The sequence below is a fragment of the Diaphorina citri genome, unplaced genomic scaffold (assembly GCF_000475195.1).
Source record: "Diaphorina citri unplaced genomic scaffold, Diaci psyllid genome assembly version 1.1 scaffold775, whole genome shotgun sequence".
NCBI lineage: Eukaryota > Metazoa > Arthropoda > Insecta > Hemiptera > Psyllidae > Diaphorina > Diaphorina citri.
In genome coordinates, this window is record NW_007378208.1 from 56,958 (window position 1) to 77,331 (window position 20,374).

At 37.6% G+C, this 20,374-nt stretch overlaps 1 protein-coding gene across 1 annotated transcript; it reads left to right on the forward strand.

Moving 5' to 3' along the window:
• The first annotated feature begins 8,563 nt into the window (after nucleotides 1-8,563).
• Nucleotides 8,564-19,596, forward strand: LOC103511980 (saccharopine dehydrogenase-like oxidoreductase). Its single transcript, XM_026825577.1, has 8 exons — nucleotides 8,564-8,633; nucleotides 9,820-9,863; nucleotides 10,286-10,429; nucleotides 10,852-10,981; nucleotides 11,545-11,606; nucleotides 12,116-12,136; nucleotides 19,303-19,305; nucleotides 19,371-19,596. Exons 1-8 carry the CDS (start codon nucleotides 8,564-8,566, stop codon nucleotides 19,410-19,412), a joined length of 516 nt encoding a protein of 171 aa, XP_026681378.1. The 3' UTR covers nucleotides 19,413-19,596.
• Nucleotides 19,597-20,374: the final 778 nt, after the last annotated feature.

The following is a 20,374-nucleotide window of genomic DNA, read 5'->3' on the forward strand; positions in this document are numbered from 1 at the left end:
TAAAAAAAACAATGGAATACAATAAAATCCTAAATTTAAGCAAAATGGAAAAATACGTAATTTCACATTAAGTTAACACAAAGTAAACAAGGAGTGTATTAAGTTCCCTTTATTTTTGGAATGTTGTACTCTTGATAAATCAAAATAAAACATACGTAATTTCACATTAAGTTAACACAAAGTAAACAAGGAGTGTATTAAGTTCCCTTTATTTTTGGAATGTTGTACTCTTGATAAATCAAAATAAAACATACGTAATTTCACATTAAGTTAACACAAAGTAAACAAGGAGTGTATTAAGTTCCCTTTATTTTTGGAATGTTGTACTCTTGTCATTGAAAACAATAAAAACAACAAATTTAATTGTGTTAATGCTTGTCACTTATGTCGTTCCCCACTTAATATACAATACTTAATTATACTATACTTAATATACTTGACTTGGACTCGAACCACCAAACTTCGAATTACTCCACTGAGGTTGGATGCATTGCATATTGTACATTTCCTCTTTTTTACATAACAAAGCATATTAGTGGTTCAGTAAACTGTCGAACCCTTTCTGAAAAAGACCCACTCGAAAGGCCTGAACAAGTCCAAAATTTAACGAGAAAATTTCCCTTTATGTGTCGAACATTTTGCCAAATTTTGGGAGGGGGAAAAAAGAACACCCTGTATGTATTTGTGCGCCCAACGCGGAAATCGTTACAGGTACTTAAAACTCGTTAGGTCTGAAAAGTTCGTCTATTTCATATTGGTACTTCCTACAATATCTGGTTACCTCCAACCTCAGGCCTCTGGTTTATCATACTGTAAAACTCGTTTGAAGAGATTTTCTGACCTTGGTCATAATTTGATGTTACTCAGTGCTTGAATAAAATATCTTGAGGACGAAAATTCTGGTTGTGATATGAAATCATACATTTCTCGATGTTGAGTCAACTTCTCCGGTTTTGTATGTGAACCTTTTGCACTCCAATTGAAGAAAACTCCATAACCCCACCTTGCCGTTGACCACAAGTGGGCTTTTGAAGATGGCATTATTACCATGTCATATACATTGTTACCTTGTAGCTCGTATTTAGGATTTTTCTATTTTTATTGTTGGACCTGATCGGGGGTTGTCATATTGGCATGGTAGCCATGCTTTGGAGTGCAAAAGGTTAAGTAAGCCTTGACATCAGTGGTGTTCAAAGTGTGGGCCACGGGCTAACAATTTAACGCTTAATGAAGCTATTCGTAGCATTTCAGATCTCCGAAGATTCTGATCCTTGAATAAAGCGCAAGTTTTCCTGAAAGATGGAGACCTGTGCTCCAAAATTTCTTCGGGCAAAAACAGCGTGTTTCGTAGCGTAAAAATCGGACCTAACAAGGTAAATCTTTTTCGAACTTGAAAAAACACATCGAATCTGAACTTTGGAAATCGGAGATCAGGTCGACTCGAATCAAAATTTTGTGCTCTGGCTCGTGGTTTTAACAAAGCTGGCTGTACTTAGGTCTTTTTAGTTTCATCAACTCATTCTCAGTGGTGAAGTGGTTAACGGGAAAGAATTCGGACCCGGAGTACCTTAAAAACTACCTTAAAAAAAAAGGTCATGGGACCGAATTGGTGTTCTTCCAAAAGAGGCACGGTGGATAAGGGGCGATAAAGAAAAGGAAGGGGGTGAGAGAAAAAGAAAGGTAGAAGAGGGGGGGTAAGGAGAGAAAATGTAGGGGAAATTGAGAGGAAGAGAGGGGAAGAGAGGGGAAGAGAGTGGAGAGAGGTGGAAGGGGAAATCGATCAGCTGATATTTCGTAACGTGTTTCTTCTTCGCTTCTTCCTGAGTTGAACTGAGACATTGGGGAAACTTAAAAACTTTTTTCCAGCTGAGAATTACATTACTTTCTTTCCTGTAGGATAAGGAAAGTAAAAAGGGGAAAATTCAGTGTCACTGTTTTGAAAAGCGTAGGATACCTGAGATCACGATTTCTCGATTCTGCCTAAAGATTCCATATAAAGATAATTTGAGCTAGGACAAAAAAAGAACTACTAACAAGATTGAGAATCGGCCACACCAGGCTAACACATAGTTACCTGTTTACCAAATCCCCTCATCCTACTTTTCGGTGTGGTGAACCCCTCACCGTAGCACACATCCTGATTTGCCCCTTTGACACCCCCATACGTTCCTTACTCCCCAACCCTCCCTCCCTATCTGATGACAAACCTGGTGTAGATTCCCTCATGTCCTACCTGAGTTATTCTTCTTCGTCTTTCCCTTCTTCTTCATTCAAAAAAAAGCTTCCATGGAGAAATTACCAAGTACAGTGCGATTACAGGCCAGGTGTTTACCTGTGACGTAACGATGGAAAGGCTGACCAAAAACGCTGACGCCGTCTGTACACGGGAAAAGGCCATTTCTATCAGGTTGTCGGTTTATGAAGTACCTATTTAAAAGGCCATTTCTATCAGGTTGTCGGTTTATGACGTACCTATTTAAAAGGCCATTTCTATCAGGTTGTCGGTTTATGACGTACCTATTTAAAAGGCCATTTCCATCAGGTTGTCGGTTTATGACGTACCTATTTAAAAGGCCATTTCTATCAGGTTGTCGGTTTATGACGTACTTACCTATTTAAAAGGCCATTTCTATCAGGTTGTCCGTTTATGACGTACCTATTTAAAAGGCCATTTCTATCAGGTTGTCGGTTTATGACGCACCTACCTATTACCTATTCTTTTCCTTGTAAGTATTATTTACCTGAGTTTCAACGTGATTTCCCGTGGCTGCGTAGACTTGCAAGTGATGTGCAAGCGTGCAAGTCTCATCAGTGCCCCATAACACGCTTCAGCAATTAACTCTGGGCACAGGTCAACAGGCTTATACTAAAAGCCTATCCAATTACAAGTCAAAGACTAATTATTACAGCTGATAATAAATTTATGGCGTATCCCGAGATTATTAGCGCATTACATAGGTACGTAGTTTTATTCCACATGAATAAGTAATGCTTGTAGGTTGCCCGTGCTTAAGTCAGCTCCCATGGCGTAGTAAGTCAGCTCCCATGGCGTAGTGGTCACTGCACTCGCCTTGCACGCGGGAGACCCGGGTTCGATTCCCGGCGGGGTCAAGAAATTAGTCTAAACAGAGTCTTATGTTTTAATGGGTTCTATGTCTTATTATAGGAATTTTGAATAATCCACCAACTGCTGATGCTGTCCCATATCGATTGAGCACACAAATGAGCTCTGATCTCGTTATTGGTTCTCTTTACCTTATAATAGTCTAAACAAAAGTCCCTTTACCCTAATACCAAGTCTAAACAGAGTCTTATGTTTTAATAATGGGTTCTATGTCTTATTATAGGAATTTTGAGAGTCTTATGTTTTAATGGGTTCTATGTCTTATTATAGGAATTTTGAATAATCCACCAACTGCTGATGCTGTCCCATATCGATTGAAAAATGAAATCCAGCTCTAAATTCATTGAACTGAAAGCCCTCTTTTGGTTCTTAATTTGAGTCCCTACATGGGAGGTATTGGTAATAACAAACCAAAAATCTGTAGGTTACTTTAAGTATAAAGAATCACAGTAAAAAAAAAGACACTTTTAATAAGGTAGGTAGGCCATCCTCGTTAAATAGGAAGCGCATCGGCCTTGAAAGCGCTAGGTCGCAGGTTCAATTCCCACTCAGGGCGAACTAAAGCCTAAACAAATAAGGTTCGTTTTCGAAAATAATAATAATAGTGCTTATTTATACTGCTCGCATACTTAGGAGTCCCTTTACTCCAAATGAAATCCAGCTCCATATTCATTGAACTGAAAGCCCTCTTTGGGTTCTTGATTTGAGTCCCTACATGGGAGGTATTGGTAATAACAAACCAAAAATCTGTAGCTAATTCGATACTTTAGGTATAAAGAGTCACAGTAAAGACAGAAGGACAGACAGACACACGGACCAATAGCTGAAACTTTGGATTTAGGCTCTAGGGACCTCAAAACGTGTTTTGACACTAAAAACTGACCATCGAAAATTTGACCCGATTACATTACTTTCCTTCCTATAGGATAAGGAAAGTAAAAAGACACTTTTAATAAGGTAGGTAGGCCAGCCTTGTTACCTAAATAGGAGAGTAGCGCCTTGAAAGCGCTAGGTCGCAGGTTCAATTCCCGCTCAGGGCGAAATAAATCCTAAATCCTAAGCAAATAAGGTTCGTTTTCGAAAAGGCCGGATTTCTCCAGGATAGGAGATTCTCTCCAAGATACGATTTCGGGACGATAGGACCTTGGCAGTAACAGTTCCCTCTATCAAACCTCTTTGGTTTACTTAGATTGATAAATACTTACTGCCATGGCCACTTTAAGTCGGGAACCCCAAAAAAAAATCGTCTGGGTTCTGGAACTCAGTCTCGGTTTAAAGTTCAGTCCAGATGACGGGGCGGATCACAGCTGTTTCGCTTAAACCGGTTTGTTAAGTGGGATCAAGAGTTTAAACCGATTCTCAATCCGGTTTTGATGTATAAGTGCAGGCAAGTTTTTTTTTTTTTTTTTTTTTTTTTTTTTTTTCTTTCAGGCGGTTTTTTTTTTTTTTATATTTTTCTTTTTTTTCTAAAGCTACTAACACAGATCTTATTTGAGGGTGAATACCTAATATTCTCCAGTAGGTTTATTATACCTATGTAGGTAAGTATAGGTAAATACATAAATATTTACCTATTTATGTATAAGTAGGTAGGTAATATTGTTTGCTTATACCTACCTCTTTACCTCGGGAATTTCATGTTTCCCAAATTACAAGCAGAGAGCTCAGCTGAGGTAGAAGAATATGTTTAACTTAATGTTTTCGAAAATTTCTGTTACCTACTTTCGTGTTTTTCTTCGATACCTAGGTATTTCTGTTCATTCAAGTGAAATACGAAAAGTTCTTTCAGTTTCCTCTCTACCAATCTACTTTCTGCTCTCCCAAAATTTCTCTCTCCCAAAATTTACTTAATTCTCTTCTTTTCCTGGTAAACAGGAGGGCGTGGGTTCAATCCCAGCTGAGGTATGGAATTTTATCCTCAATATAATTTGAGAATTTGACCACAATAATAGTAGTAGCCTACTGCTGGAGTAAAGGGACTTTTCAGTCCTATGCGAGCAGTATAAATAAGCACTATTATTATTATTATTATTATTATTATTATTATTATTTTTTCTTTTTTTTAAGAGGTTTGACAGAGGGAACTGTAACTGCTATGGTCTTATCGTCCCGAAATCGAACTTCTTATGAAAAAGCACTAAAAATAATTTTAAAAAAGTGAAAATGACAAAAACGTCAAATAATAAATAAATAAAAATAAAGCTCAACAATGATTGAAAATAAATAAATGGCCATAAACAATTTAAACAAGGTAAACAAAAGGTTGTCCATTAGAATTACTTTTTAACATTTAAGAGGAAAAGGTAGCTTATTAAAATAAAAAAAAAATCTCCAAATTTGAGTACCTACAAAAGCTTTACTTCTCGGTAGAAAAAAAAAATACAAAATACAGGAAATTCGGTAGAAAAAAAAAATACAAAAGGTCTTACCCAAAGGAGTGCAATTCAGATAAGAAATACAAACTAAATAACACAAGAGAAGTAAAGCTTCAAGTTAACTACTGAATTAACTGAATGAAAAGCTAACGAGAACACAACTGGCGGTATTCAAGCAGGAAGGTAAGAGTTAATACTCATTTCATAACTGATCAATGATAATAATAACAATGATCATTAGTGATTTAATGATCAAACGAAACTGATCATTGAACTTACTAAAGCTATTATAGTGACTGGCAGAATCATCGAGTATTCAGTGTTAGTTATTGCTTTCATTACTACCAGATATTCTGATACAATGAAAATAATAATGATCATTAATAATTTAATGATCAAACGAAACTGATCATTAAACTTAGGTACTAAAGCTATTATAGTGACTAGCAGAATCATCGAGTATTCAGTGTTAGTTATTGCTTTCATTACTACCAGATATTCTGATACGCATCGAGAGGCACTTCCCAGACTAAGGACCTTGTGCTACCATTGGTCAAGATTTGAGACACTTGATAGAGAAACTTTCAATGCAAACTGAGGTACTCAGTATAAAGTGCTTTAATATTTATTTGAATAAATACTCTTGATAAATCAAAATACCAGAGAGGTTTCAAGCTAGTTGTTGTGGCCTTTGAGACGATGGGCGTGTGCTGCAAGGAGGGGAAGGATTGGATAAGAGAAATTGGACTTATTGGGAAAATCCTACAATGCTGCAGTGAGCACCAAAGTTGTGACATAATAACACAAAGAAATTATTGCATTTAGGTTGCCCGTGCTTCACCAAGGAAAATTGATCATAACTCGAGATCGGTTTAAGATTTCGGCAAAATCCTCATTTATCGCCCATCTAGAACATATTGGGAATATTCCTCTGAAATTTCAAATTTCTAGGTGTTGGGGTTCTCTCAAATTTCAGTTTTCTAGGTGTTGGGGTTCTCTCTAATTTCAGTTTTCTAGGTATTGGGGTTCTGGAGATAGAGCGATGAGTGTGTGAATGACTCTTTGATAGAGGGAACTGTAACTGCCAAGGTTTTATCGTCCCGAAAGCAAAGAAAGGAGGACAGGATAGGAGAAAGCCAGCCGTTCCGCGGACAAACCTTATCCGTTCAGGATAAAATCCGCCCCGGACGAGGATCGAATCCGCGACCTAGCGCTTACAAGGCAGACGCTCCAACCTCCAATCTAACTAGGCTGGGACTGCTGGGAGCTAGAGATTGCCTATACAGTAATTTTTTATTTTTTTTTTTTTTTTCAAAGATGAGTGTTCCACCGCCGTTCTTATTTCGTAGCAATGGAACAACTGCTACATTAGACGCATGTGGTTTGTGTCGTAGCATGCCCATCCCGTAGTATGCCTCTCATCAGATGGGCGAGAAGAGACACAATACTTCCCATTAAGGTGCTGGGTCAACACGAGAACACCAGACAGTAACCCGTTGAAATATTTGCAATTGAAAAACGAGTACAAATTTTTGTCGATGGTGGGATTCGAACCCGGGACCTTCTGCATGGCAAGCAAGCGCGTTACCACTGGACCAACCGTGCCCCCAACCGAGCACTATACATTGGATCACTATACATTCTACACCAGGTTTACCAATGTTGTTTTCGCTGACTCAGACATCTCAGTCTCTCTACTACAATCTGATGACTCAGATCCTAATAGGTGCTACAGCTGCAATTCTATACTTTTTGCTGATGCTGAAGTGTTTATAGTTTTTGCTGATGGTGCAGTGTTTACTGGTTTTTGCTGATTGTGCTAGTTATTGGACTGGCGTATTTCGGTATGACCCTGGAATGACCAATTGCGCAACATTGTAACAATATGTTCCAGTAGGTAACATGTAACATGTTCTAGACTTGCAATAGCATAGGTGTATTTTTCTTTCGAGAAACTGACCACTTCTCTGCTCCAAGGAAAGCTGCATGGAGCAAAAAATTTTACGAGTGGATGCTGGATGCCCTTTGCACTCAGCCTTTGCTATTTCTATGGCAAGGGAAATTTCAGCCTAGTACACTCCCTGTTTAATAATAATAATAGACTCTTGAGTGGAAGGCAACCACTAGGCGAGGTTAACGCCTTAGGCGTTCTCCACCTAACCCTTAGAGCTCCATTATTATGTGGTCAAAATCTCAAATAAATGAGGATGAAATTCCATACCTCGGCTGGGATCGAACCCACGCCCTCCTGATTACCAGGCGAGCGTCATGACCACTACGCCACCGAGGCAGGAGTCTTATCCCCCCCTCCCCTTTTAGAGAGTCCCCCATCCAGACGAAATTTACCCAGAACTCCAATAAACGATGAAAATACACAACACCTAAGTAGTTACCTACTTGTGTATTTATTTACTTACGTATTACCTACTTATTATATCCATTTACATATTTCTCCAAACATTTACTTAAGTACTTAGTTATTTATTTATCTATCTATGCACTCATTTATGAATATATTTATTTGCTTCGCAATACTCCAATTCCACGAGACACACTTACCTCACATTTCTAATTCTACCTCGTGTTTACCTTACCTCACACGATCACCCGGATTCCATGTATTTTTAACTTAGTATTTATTATTATTAATAAATATAAAAAATACATAACTTATCTGATAACACAATTTTACGTACTTATCTCATAAAGCAGTGGTTCTCAAACTTAGTATTTACTATTAATAAATATAAAAAATACATAATTTATCTGATAACACAATTTTACGTACTTATCTCATAAAGCAGTGGTTCTCAAACTGGTGCTCCGCGGAGCACTGGTGCTCTGCGAAGAGCTTTCAGGTGCTCCGCGAAGAGCTTCCAGGTACTCCGCATAGTTTCATTTTTCTTACCGCATTTAAAATAGGAAAGTAAAAAGGAGTTTTTAATGATCCAAAAAGTAGGATTTTATAAAAACTCCTGTTTGGATCATAAGAAAACTCCTTTTTAGATGATTGAAAATTCTCCCATTAGTGAAATCTCTGATTAATTCATTAAAGAAACCCACCATGGGTTTTCTATGTGTTCTCGAATTTTCCACTCCACATCCCATGGTCAAAAAATTGTGTAGCTTACCACGTAGGTAGCATTTGAGTTCCTAGGCTCCCCGCCTAGTAATTATTCAATACACTAAAGTTGTTTTCGCGGGTTCGATTCCCGCAAGGGGCGCACTTTATCCTGAACGGATAAGAGTGTTCTCGAATTTTCCACTCCACATCCCATGGTCAAAAAAATTGTGTACCTTACCACGTAGGTAGCATTTGAGTTCCTAGTCTCCCCGCCTAGTAATTATTCAATACACTAAAGTTGTTTTCGCGGGTTCGATTCCCGCAAGGGGCGCACTTTATCCTGAACGGATAAGGTTCGTTCTCCGAACGGCTGGCTTTCTCCTATCCTGTCTTCCTTCTCTCTTCGATTTCGGGACGATAAGACCTCAACAAATACCTACAGATCCCTCTATCAAACCTGACCCTTCAGATTCTGAAGGGTCAAAAGAATGACATTTTAGGTTTGTTGCATTTTCAACAGGACACACGAAGGGTCAATGGCCCTTGTGTTTGTTCTTTTTTTTTATCAGTGCTTAAAAATAAACAGAAATGAAGAGAGAGAGAGAGCAAGCGAGCGAGCGAGCGAGCAAGGAGAGAGATTGCATGATTTTTATTACTGCTGTAATAATAAAGGAAGGACGGACTAAAAATGTAGGTATGTAGGTAATGTTTATTGTTAAGTATGACTTTATTATAAGTTTATATTGGTGCGTAGAAGGAAGAGTTTTACCCCTTTTGCTCTAAACCCTCCTCTCTCTCTCTCTCTCTCTCTCTCTCTCTCTCTTATCTCCTTCTTTCTCTGTTCTCTCTCTCTAAAGTCCAACCCGTCAACCACTGGATTAAAAGGAAGGAAAGAACTAAGAAAGTTAAAGACGCCACTTTTTTAAAGAGGTTCGATAGAGGGAACTATACTTAATGAGGCCTCATCGTCCCGAAGTCGAAAAGTGAAGGATAGGATAGAAGCAAGCCAGCCAGCCGTTCCGCGAACGAACCTTGTACAGGATAAAGTCCGCCCCAGGCGAAAATCGATCCCGCAACCTAGCGCTTACAAGGCGCTCTAAGCTCCAAACTCAAGCTAGGCTGAAAAGAAAATTTACCTGGACCATAAAAAAAAAAAAAAAAAAAAAAAAAAAAAACTGGGGGGGGGGGGGGGTCAAATTGTTTGAGTCCAGACGGAATAAGTTTCTCTGTTTAAGATAAAGTCTTTTAATTTTCAGGAGAAAATCTGATCGACATCCCCATCATTATCGCTGATCTAAAGGTAAGTGTGATAGGGAAAGCATGGTAAAGTGAAGAACACTAGTTCAATCCCGGTCACGAGGCATGGGATTTTATCCAAATTTGTTGGAATAGAATATATGTACGTGCTAGGATGAGACTGAAAAGTCCCTTTATCCTCGCAGTATAAATAAGGTCTTATGAATTTGATAGGTAATACAGTTTTATAACATAAATAAATAACCCTATTTAAGTTTAATAAAAATAATAAACACGTACGACGTCGATTCACATCGATCGTCAGCCGTCGGCTATGTACGATTAATACGATTATACGCCACTCTCAATGTACTTATTACCCTGCTACGTTTAGCGTATCTAGTGTGGTTCCTTGCTCCTAGGAAAGAATTGTTTTCGATCCGAATTTCCCGAGGTTTTCATTTCTCTATCCGTTTTGTTTCCCAGAATGAGTCGAGCATTTTGATCATGGCTAAGAAATGCCGAGTAATTCTCAACTGTGTAGGTCCGTACACATGGTATGGGGAGGCTGTGGTCAAGGCTTGCATTGAAGCGAAGACACATCATGTGGACATCACTGGCGAACCCTATGTAAGAAACTTGTTAGAGAGTAGGTATTGTGATCGGTCCACTTTTTTTTTAAGAGGGAGAGAGGCAGCATTTTAACAGGGAAGGTTATATTAGATTTTTTCAAGAGGTTTAATAGAGGGAATTGTAACCGTTAAGGTCTTATCGTCCCGAAATCGAAGAGAAGAAGGATAAGACAGGAGAAAGCCAGCTGTTCTGAGGACAAACCTTATGCTGCGATCTACAACGAACACGGGATTCGCTTCGTGTGCGTTCTACACAATTCAGGATAAAATCCGTCCCGGCGGGAATTGAACCCGCGACCCAGCGCTTACAAGGCAGACGCGCTACCAATCAAGCTAACTAGGCTGGCGAATAATTTTTGTGCCCTACGCGGGTTTCTTGGAATACTAGAATTTATTCATCTTGTTCCGTTTTATTTTCAGTTCATGGAGTACATGCAATACGAGTACAATACTCGAGCTCAGGAGTCAGAAGTGTGTGTAGTGAGTGCGTGTGGTATCGAAACTTTACCTATTGACATGGGCGTTCTTATGCTACAGGACTCGTTTGAAGGTAAGAAGGGCTATACATATAGCTATAATATACAACATATCAGACATAGTTGCGTTGCCGGAAAGGCTAAAAGCCCGTTCGTACTTGTCGTTCGGAAAAAAGATCGTGTCGTGTGTAGTGTGAACAGTCTCATGTTACATTGCCTACAGGACATTCGGGAAAAAAATCGTATGAATCTGCGCAAGCTAAGCCTTTCGGGTCCCTGTTGCTCAAACATTGCAAATAGGTTAGTTTTAGAGGCTGTAGATTAAAAGTATTCATGAGCCCAGGTTCCAGAAATTCTCTTTTCTCAAAACTTTTGATTTGAGCCCAAGTCGCTCAGATTTAACTGGGAAGTTCAATTAATTATGTACATACCTAGATCAAAAGTCTACATGGGCTGAGGTTCCAGAAATGCACTTAAGTACCTTGGATTCAAATGGTAAATATTTTTCCTAGTCCAATACTGTAATATTTCGTGTTCTCTCTCAACAGGTTCAGAAATGCACTTAAGTACCTTGGATTCAAATGGTAAATATTTTTCCTAGTCCAATACTGTAATATTTCGTGTTCTCTCTCAACAGGTCAAGTGAACTCAGTAGACTGTTATATTTCATTTGGATATGAAGGACCCAAGCCACAAAAGGTAAAAATATACTTTGAGAGTCCTAGGTTTTTTTTACCAAGCCTAGTTAATTTTAAGGAACACCGTTGGTCCAGCAATAAAATGATCGGTACCTCAATTAGAAGTTACAATTCATCTTTCTATGTAATGAGGGACAGACTACTCACTACGAAATAAACATGACAGATTAGCACAGGAAAAGAACGTATATCATACCATACAAAATTCATATTCGCTTTTAGTGTTTTAATAGAGTACGAAAGGAGAAAAAGTGGAAGGACAAAAAAGAACAAGAAGAAGGAAAAAACCAATCTGAGCCATGATTTTGAGCTCTACAAAGGTCGCAGTGTTAATTGCATACCTTCTCTCGGGAGAGGAGCCACCAACAGGCCCAGAATAGATAGAATAGAATTTTAAGCTCAAATCAAGCAATTAAATAGCTCGTTAAACGTAACAAACAAGAAGGAAAAAAATAATAAACAAACAGCTGCAGTATCTATGTATTTAATGTACCTACTTTGTTTTTCTAGGGTGCCTCCCTGCACACGGGTTTATACAAAATAAACTATATTAATATTATCATTGAATTTTATTTTATTTTTATACACATATGTATTGTTCAAGAACTTTAATTACACAACTTAGTTGTCTGTAAAAAAAAAAAAAAACTAGAAATTCATATCAAGACACATACTCGTAGGTATACCTATACATAGACAAATACAGAAAATAAGACAAACATTTAACTTGGAGAAAAAAAAACTTTGATTTACAAACAGGTTGGTGGTAGGTACTTACGGTTTAGTCCTCTTTGGGCACTATCCTAATAAAATGAACTTTAGTTTTCATTTTTGAGACCATCACTTCTTAACCTGTCTTTAAAGTCAAGAGAACACTTACATTTTATAAGAATTACGTAATTGTACGTAGGCCTACGTTCTGTACATAGTACGTAGTTGGGGGTTAGGGCTTAAAGTCATCAATAGGAAATAGTGGGTTAAAAATGAATGACCGATGTTTTTGAAACCAGCCAATGAGATTGCTTCATCCAAGGCCAGCCATTCACCATCAGGTAAACCTGACGACAGGTAAACCTGATCAGATCTATGTACCTGATAGTGTGTGTGCTCATCAGGTATCAGGTAGACCTGACAGAGGGACCTTTTCAGCCGTGTTTCCATGTAGTTTCCAACAAGGAATCCAATGAAACTATTGTCACGAGGATCGGACTAACGGGGGAAAAAAAAGTTAGTTAGATGATCGACTTTTTTTTCAGTACGTTCAGATTCGTCTAATCATACTCCAACTAAGTGGAATGCCTGAAGCCTGATAATTAGATACATCCGTTCGAAATACATACATGGAAACCCTTTTTACTTCATCTTCATATCTTACTGGGTAGGATATTCAATTCAATTCAATTTTTATTGTATTGTTAATACACATTATATACAGTGCTGACAAATCCAAAGTCCCATGTAGGGTACAACTAGCTACATGGAAACCCTTTTTACTTCATCTTCATATCTTACTGGGTAGGATATTCAATTCAATTCAATTCAATTCAATTTTTATTGTATTGTTAATACACATTATATACAGTGCTGACAAATCCAAAGTCCCATGTATGGTACAACTAGAAAGTAAACACCCTGTATAGCCATATACTTACAGGGTGGATGTAAAATTTTCGACACCTCCACTATCTCCGTAACGTAATTACTGAAGATAGAGACATTATGAATCTTTCAGGATATGCGAACACCAAGATAAATATACGTAGAGAGTTTCACTTGAATTTCCAAAAGTTTGGGTAACCCCTTTACTAGCATGATATAGTGATATACAAAAGGGAGACAAATAATAACCACGTAAAACAAAATGTACCAATGCCAATAATAACAGCTATTAGATGGAAGGTGAGAGAAGATTCAAGTCACAAAATAGATATGACTGTCATGAATCGAACCACTAATGTCAGATTGTTGAATTATGGAAACAAGTTTCGTTTAAAGTCTATTCAAGTACACTCGACCGAAATAGGACGCGAAACCCCATTAAGTAAATTTTCTTGTTTACATGTCTACAACAGATTACGGACCTACATGAAAAGTGGCCAATCTTGAGAACAACCTCTAGCCAAAGGGTAACGACTAAATAGGACTGCGACCTTTTCAAGGACGAAGGTCAAATTCCAGACAGTCTTTTATTAGCGTGTCTACATGTCCAAATAAATGGTTAGGTGAATAGATAGATACATCGACAGTAAGTACTTCATGTACAAGCATACTTGGAACTTGTAAGAGTTGAGAGCCACATAACTCACACTCATCTTCATTCAGAAATGGTGCGCACTCGTGAGGATCGCCCTTCAGTATTTGTGAGACATGAAGACGTGTGTGGACTGTGTACCTATAAATATACGTAGATATAGGACACTGTATTAGGTACGTGATATTATTTTTTCATTGACTAAGAACCAAGTGCGAATAAATGCGAAAGACAGATTTTACATTAAATGTATATCAGTATCGGAAAGGAAAGTGAGTGTCTGTATGTGAAAGAGGGTATATGTGTGTAAGAGAGTGAGAGAGAGTGAGAAAGAGAGAGAGGAGGAGGAGTAGGGATGAGGAGGAGGGAGAGGAGAGAGAACGGGATATCATAACAGATGGTCAGTTTACTTTCATATTGAAACCAAAGATTGGGATTTGTGCCAGAATTCGTCATAATATGTCATTCTGGAATGAAGAGAGTTAAATGCCCACAAAAATAATTAATAATAATTACCAGAGAATTTTTATTTGTCGCACCACGCCGTCCGCAACTAACCCTTTGAATCTTATCTCTATGTACATAGAACGTCTTAGAGTATAACAATTATTTTAATCGTAGGTAGTAGTTATTCGTTGAAGTCTCCCTAGAAAGAAATAATTTGTTTTATTTTTTCACTTAGGCTGCTGCTTTATTGGATATTGGATGCGTTTTCTCGCATGCATTGATCAAAGAGGTACACTTCTCATGAAAGTGGTTATTATGTGCGCGGATTTGTGAGTACTCGTACTCTCATGAAAACTAAGAAAATGTTTGCTTCAATTTTCATGCGATATTGCACGACGCGACCTCATGATGCCGTATTAATATTATGCACTCAATGCCAATGTGGGTATTATACACATATATCAAAATGCACAAAGGATAGCATTTTTGTAGGTAGGCATGTAGGTACATAGGTGGACGCTATGTGAACTTGACGGTTTGTGTATATTGTTATTGCATTAATATTGATTCGACTGCAGTAGTCTAGAAGAAACTCTTCTTTACCGGGTGAAACCGAGTGATGAGTACACTTCAGAACATAAAACTCTTCCGTTGGAGACTTCTGTTGAGACCAATATAAAAACACATTTACAACCATTGCCCTGTATGTTTATAGGTACTTTTGAATTGCATGGGACATGCAATGCCGTTTTTAAACAAAATTATAAAAAATTCAAAGACTACAAATTCCTACTTGGGTAAAAGGGGGGAATTTTGCCCTGTATGTGTATAGGTACTTTTAAATTGCATGGGACATGCAATGCCGTTTTTAAACAAAATTATAAAAAATTCAAAGACTACAAATTCCTACTTGGGTAAAAGGGGGGAATTTTATTCCACTATCAGGTAATAACAAATTCAAACATAGTCTACTACTCTACTAGATAAAGACAGGTAAGTATACAGCATTACCTTACTTATTGTAATGACTACATCTAGGATGATTTATTTTCCCAGCTACCTCATTCAAACATAGTCTACTAGATAAAGACAGGTAAGTATACAGCATTACCTTACTTATTGTAATGACTACATCTAAGGATGATTTATTTTCCAGCTACCTCTAAATCAACATCAATACACTGTTGATGATCATGCAGATAATAACTTATTCAAATATGTTATAGTAGTATTTGTTAAACTAGTCCTACACAAGTTTGTTAAAAAATTACTGGACAGCAAAATCTTTTTCCGAAATTTTGGGAACCGTTGTTCAATTTACATTCTTTTAGGTTTGGTCTAGGTACACAATAAATGATGACCGAATCCGCTGTTGTTCAAACAGTTCCCAAAGCCCGGAAAAACAATATCGTTTCCCCAATTTTACCGTCCGGTGTAAATTTGATTCTGGCATTTGAATGGGAGACTCCTTTGGTAAACAAAAAAGATGGTGCCTAATTTGTTTCATGTTGTCAGAAATTTTGGGAACCGTTGTTCAATTTACATTCTTTTAGGTTTGGTCTACTTGGTCTAGGTACACAATAAATGATGACCGAATCCAAAAATTTGCTGTTGTTCAAACAGTTTCCAAAGCCCGGAAAAACAATATCGTTTCCCCAATTTTGCCGTCCGGTGTAAATTTGATTCTGGCATTTGAATGGGAGACTCCTTTGGTAAACAAAAAAGATGGTGCCTAATTTGTTTCATGTTGTCATATTGCAGGCATAATTTGGCTGATTAATTTAATTCGTTGCTCATGCCTCTTACTCCTAACCTACCTTTATGTACATGGAAACTCAAGTTTTAATTTGATGCTGACATGATTGTGTTAGCTTCATATTTTATTTGAGATTGTTCAGTTCTCTGGGGTGCAAGAGAATGTTTTTCTTTCTTGGAATCTTGGGCAGAAGGTATGTGACATTTTTAGCGTTTAGTGGCCATGTAATTAATAATTATATTAATTAATTATTTATAACATTTCGGAAAAAAGGGAGCACTTCTATCACTACCTATCAATGGTAATGTTTGAAGCAAAAACTTCAGAGGTCCACCAAATTAAAAATGAACTGTTGAAAACTAGACACAGAAACAGTACAAGATGTGGTTAAATCAGCACCAAATCGGTCTTTTTTGAGACTGACATTTGTGGCACAAGTGGGCCACAAATCTTGCATAGGGTACAAATACTTTAAAGTCACTGAAGAGGTCAGATCAAATATTTAAATGAAATGCGTACCATCAGCAAAAATTTCATTAGCAACAAAAATGAAAAGCAGGCATTAAATATGAACGTTTTCCTCCTTCCAAAGCTTTAAAGCTTTAAACTGTATGACCCCTCTCTTTCTCCTAAACTGGAGCATCACGCTCTTCAAATAAGAAATAGAAAACTGTAACTAATCCTAGAAGGAACCAGGGGGGTCAAAGTAGGAAAGTATAAAAGGTACCTAATATCAAGTTCCTTACAATGATTACTATCTAAGTAGGTATAGTTGGAAACAGAATCATTATCACTAAAGGTGGGTTTACAGGTTTACACGCTCAAGCCATTTGCATAAACTGGCTTGGACATGCCGTTTTTTTCCAGTTTGCATAAATTTTCGAGATGCTGAACCTAGAAACAGTTTTGTTTGCGCAAACCAATTTGTTCAAATGACTTGAGCGTGTAAACCCACCATAAGATCATTTAACAGAAATTTCAAGTATTGGACAGTATTTTTGAAGGTAAGAAGGGTGAGTAAACTATGGCTCAACACAATATTGTGATAGAGGACACGCTTTTTTGTCAGTTATTATCTTCCAGCTTCCACTGTAAAGTTTGTTGTCTTCTGAGGGTTTATTTCTTTAATCTTATTTTTCCACAGACAAGGAATCGTCGGTTGTGCAGCAATAAAAACGGAGCATTTTACTACATTCGTTCTACACACCTTCTTCAGGCCTTAGATAAGAAATTATTTAAAATGAAAGGTGCCCAAGTGGATTCAAACGGTGTAGCTATAGAGGAGCAACCCACAAATATAGTCAGCGCAGCGTACCAAGTAGGTGGGTACCTACAAGTAGGTCTTTATCATCAGGACCTACCGTAACCGTTTTGACGTATTACACTAGTAATACAAGGCTGGCTGCTAACTAAATTGGGAATTAGCCTCAAGAGGGCAAGATGGTTAATTATTACTAAAAATGAACTAATCACTATCTGAAGCCAAATATTGAAAGGGGGACACCCTTGAAATGGCAACTTTTAGAAATTTGCGTATGTACCTGCTAAAATATTTCGAAGTTAAAAGTTGTAAGTTGTGGGACATAGTTTCCAAAGAGTGAGCAGTATTTTTGTGTTCTTTACATTTCCTTGCGAAACTTCATCTCACTCACAGCAGGGTATTTCGTGAATTCAAGTTTGGCTTGATAGGCACAGAATTTAGGTGAATTACCTTGAACTATGTAACAGAAACGTATGTAGAAGTGTTACTAGTTCGTTTTCTGGTGTTTTGTCTTTTAAGACTTCTAGACATTTTCATTCAAATAATAAAATAATTAACAAGCTGGGTCCGTCCCTCCGGGAATTTTTTAGCCCGTAGTTTATTCGATCATGGTTAAAGAATACCTTTGTACCTACCTAATTTGTTTAATATTCAGTTTATTATCATTCTTGATTTGATTTTTTGATTTTACTTTCATGTAATGATTTAAAATCAAGACTAGAGCCCGTTCTCCCTTGATTCCCAATATAATGTTTAAGTCACCCATCCATTTATTGGCCTTTCTCGGCGTAGCTCAACACAGGTGACGCTAAAACCGGTCTTAAATTATCGACTGAAGTGTTATCTAAAACTTTCTCGCTTTGAGTTCATAGGTCGTCGCGACAAATTTCAAGATCGGAGCTCATTTGTGTGAGAAAATGGGAAAAAAATCCCCCAAAAACCAGTTTTTTTTGTTGCTTTTTGGCTTTTTGGTTCTCTGGACAAAATTTGCACCACCATTTTCGTGTTCCTGGTAAAAAGACCTTTGATTTGATATAAAGGTCGACCAGGTTTGGATAAGTCCTTCTATGGGAACATGACAGACGACACCGAAGCGAATACAATAGTCCGTCCACTATACCTTTTATATTACTATTGTAATAATAAAATAAAGGAGGAGCACACAAATTATGAAGTGATTTAAGGCGGGGTACAAGATTGATTTCTAACTTTTTACTTTCCTTATCCTATAGGAAGGAAAGTAATGTAATCGGGTCAAAATTTCGATGGTCAGTTTTTAGTGAAAACAAATCAAATCAAATCTTAATTTCTTTGTGGTAAAGCAGAGCTTTTTCACAACTTTTGTGGATATCACAACATTACTAAGTGCCTCCTTTGCAATCGATTTCCATATTTCAATAATCTTTTTACACTGGTAATGTCGCCACTGGTCGCTACTCGATTAAAGTAGCTACTCAATTGTCCTCACGAGGTTGAGTGCACCCCGAACTCCAAGCACAGAGGCGAAAAAAACCTCGGCCCCGCTGGGAATCGAATCGATACCCACTCGGCCACGGAGGCTACTAGGAAGGAATAAAAATGTCACTTACGAAAATCGTTTCCCGCACAGATCACAGAAGTAGTTTTTCGGCTGCTGGAAGTGTAATTTCTTGTGTACGCGATACAGACGTAGGCTGTTAAATATCCGATTACATACCTGGCAATAAAAGGCAATGTTAATTACTTTATCTTGTAACTAGTACGACGCTGAAGAACGAAAAAAAAAAAAAAATGGACCAAAAGGTTGTCTTCGTTTTAGCTTAGCGAGTTCATTTTTACTTTCTATTTTCCTAATGAAAAGACAACTTATGTTCTAAATAGATTCACCACACTACTATGTAAAGCAGGATTTACTTATTGATAAAAATTACAACATATAAACCTCCGCCAGGTCTTGTCCCGACGGTAGCATTCCTAACATTGAGGCTTCATTCCTACGCTGGACTGTCATTGATGCCGTACTTGTCAGGTCTACCTGATAGTGTGCTCATCAGGTGTACCTGATAGTGAGTGGCAAAGTGGCTGGCCCAAGTGTAAAATTAAATCGACTTGAAACTCTGATTAGCTCACGTTTGACCCTCGTAAGTCAGTTTAGTCGGAAGGTATTCAATTAACCCGAGTTTACTCCGAGGGGATTATGTTAACCCACGTCTCTCTCAGTTCTCCTTTCTCATCGGGCAGTCGGATCTGTAGCAAATGTACAGGCCCGTCGTCCGTTTCCAAGATGGTGGAATCTTGAACCAATATTAAGCTTGAAATCAGTTCAAAATAAATCTGCAAAACGGGTTTGTCTGCTACAGTTTAACTGTTGAAAAAGAAGGAGGTAACTAGTATTCTAGGTAACAAACGAACGCTTCACCACGGAGCTACCAAGGCAGAGTAAAAATCCATAACGAAATAACACAAAATAAAGAATTAAAATGCTAGGATTAGGTATGTTATTTGTTCGCGAAAAGCATTTTACATGTAATAGTCCTCTTTAGTTTATCATATGTATACTCAAGCATTTATTTGTGTACCTTAAGTATAAGTATTTATTTAACAGCACTTTCTCTTTTTATACTAATTATACAAACTTTCGAGCACTTTATTCGACATTAGCTCTGTAAAACAAAATTGATTAAGGAACTTGATGATTTATTATAAGATTTATGAAACTCGTACATTATGTTATATTACTATAGGTATATTTTGAAATACAATAAAACTGTTGGACGACAAATAAATGGCGCCTTATGCCACAAATCTTGTATAGGGTACAAATACTTTAAAGTCACTGAAGAGGTCAGATCAAATATTTAAATGAAATGCGTACCATCAGCAGAAATTTCATTAGCAACAAAAATGAAAAGCAGGCATTAAATATGAACGTTTTCCTCCTTCCAAAGCTTTAAACTGTATGACCCCTCTCTTTCTCCTAAACTGGAGCATCACGCTCTTCAAATAAGAAATAGAAAGCTGTAACTAATCCTAGAAGGAAGCAGGGGGGTCAAAGTAGGAAAGTATAAAAGGTAC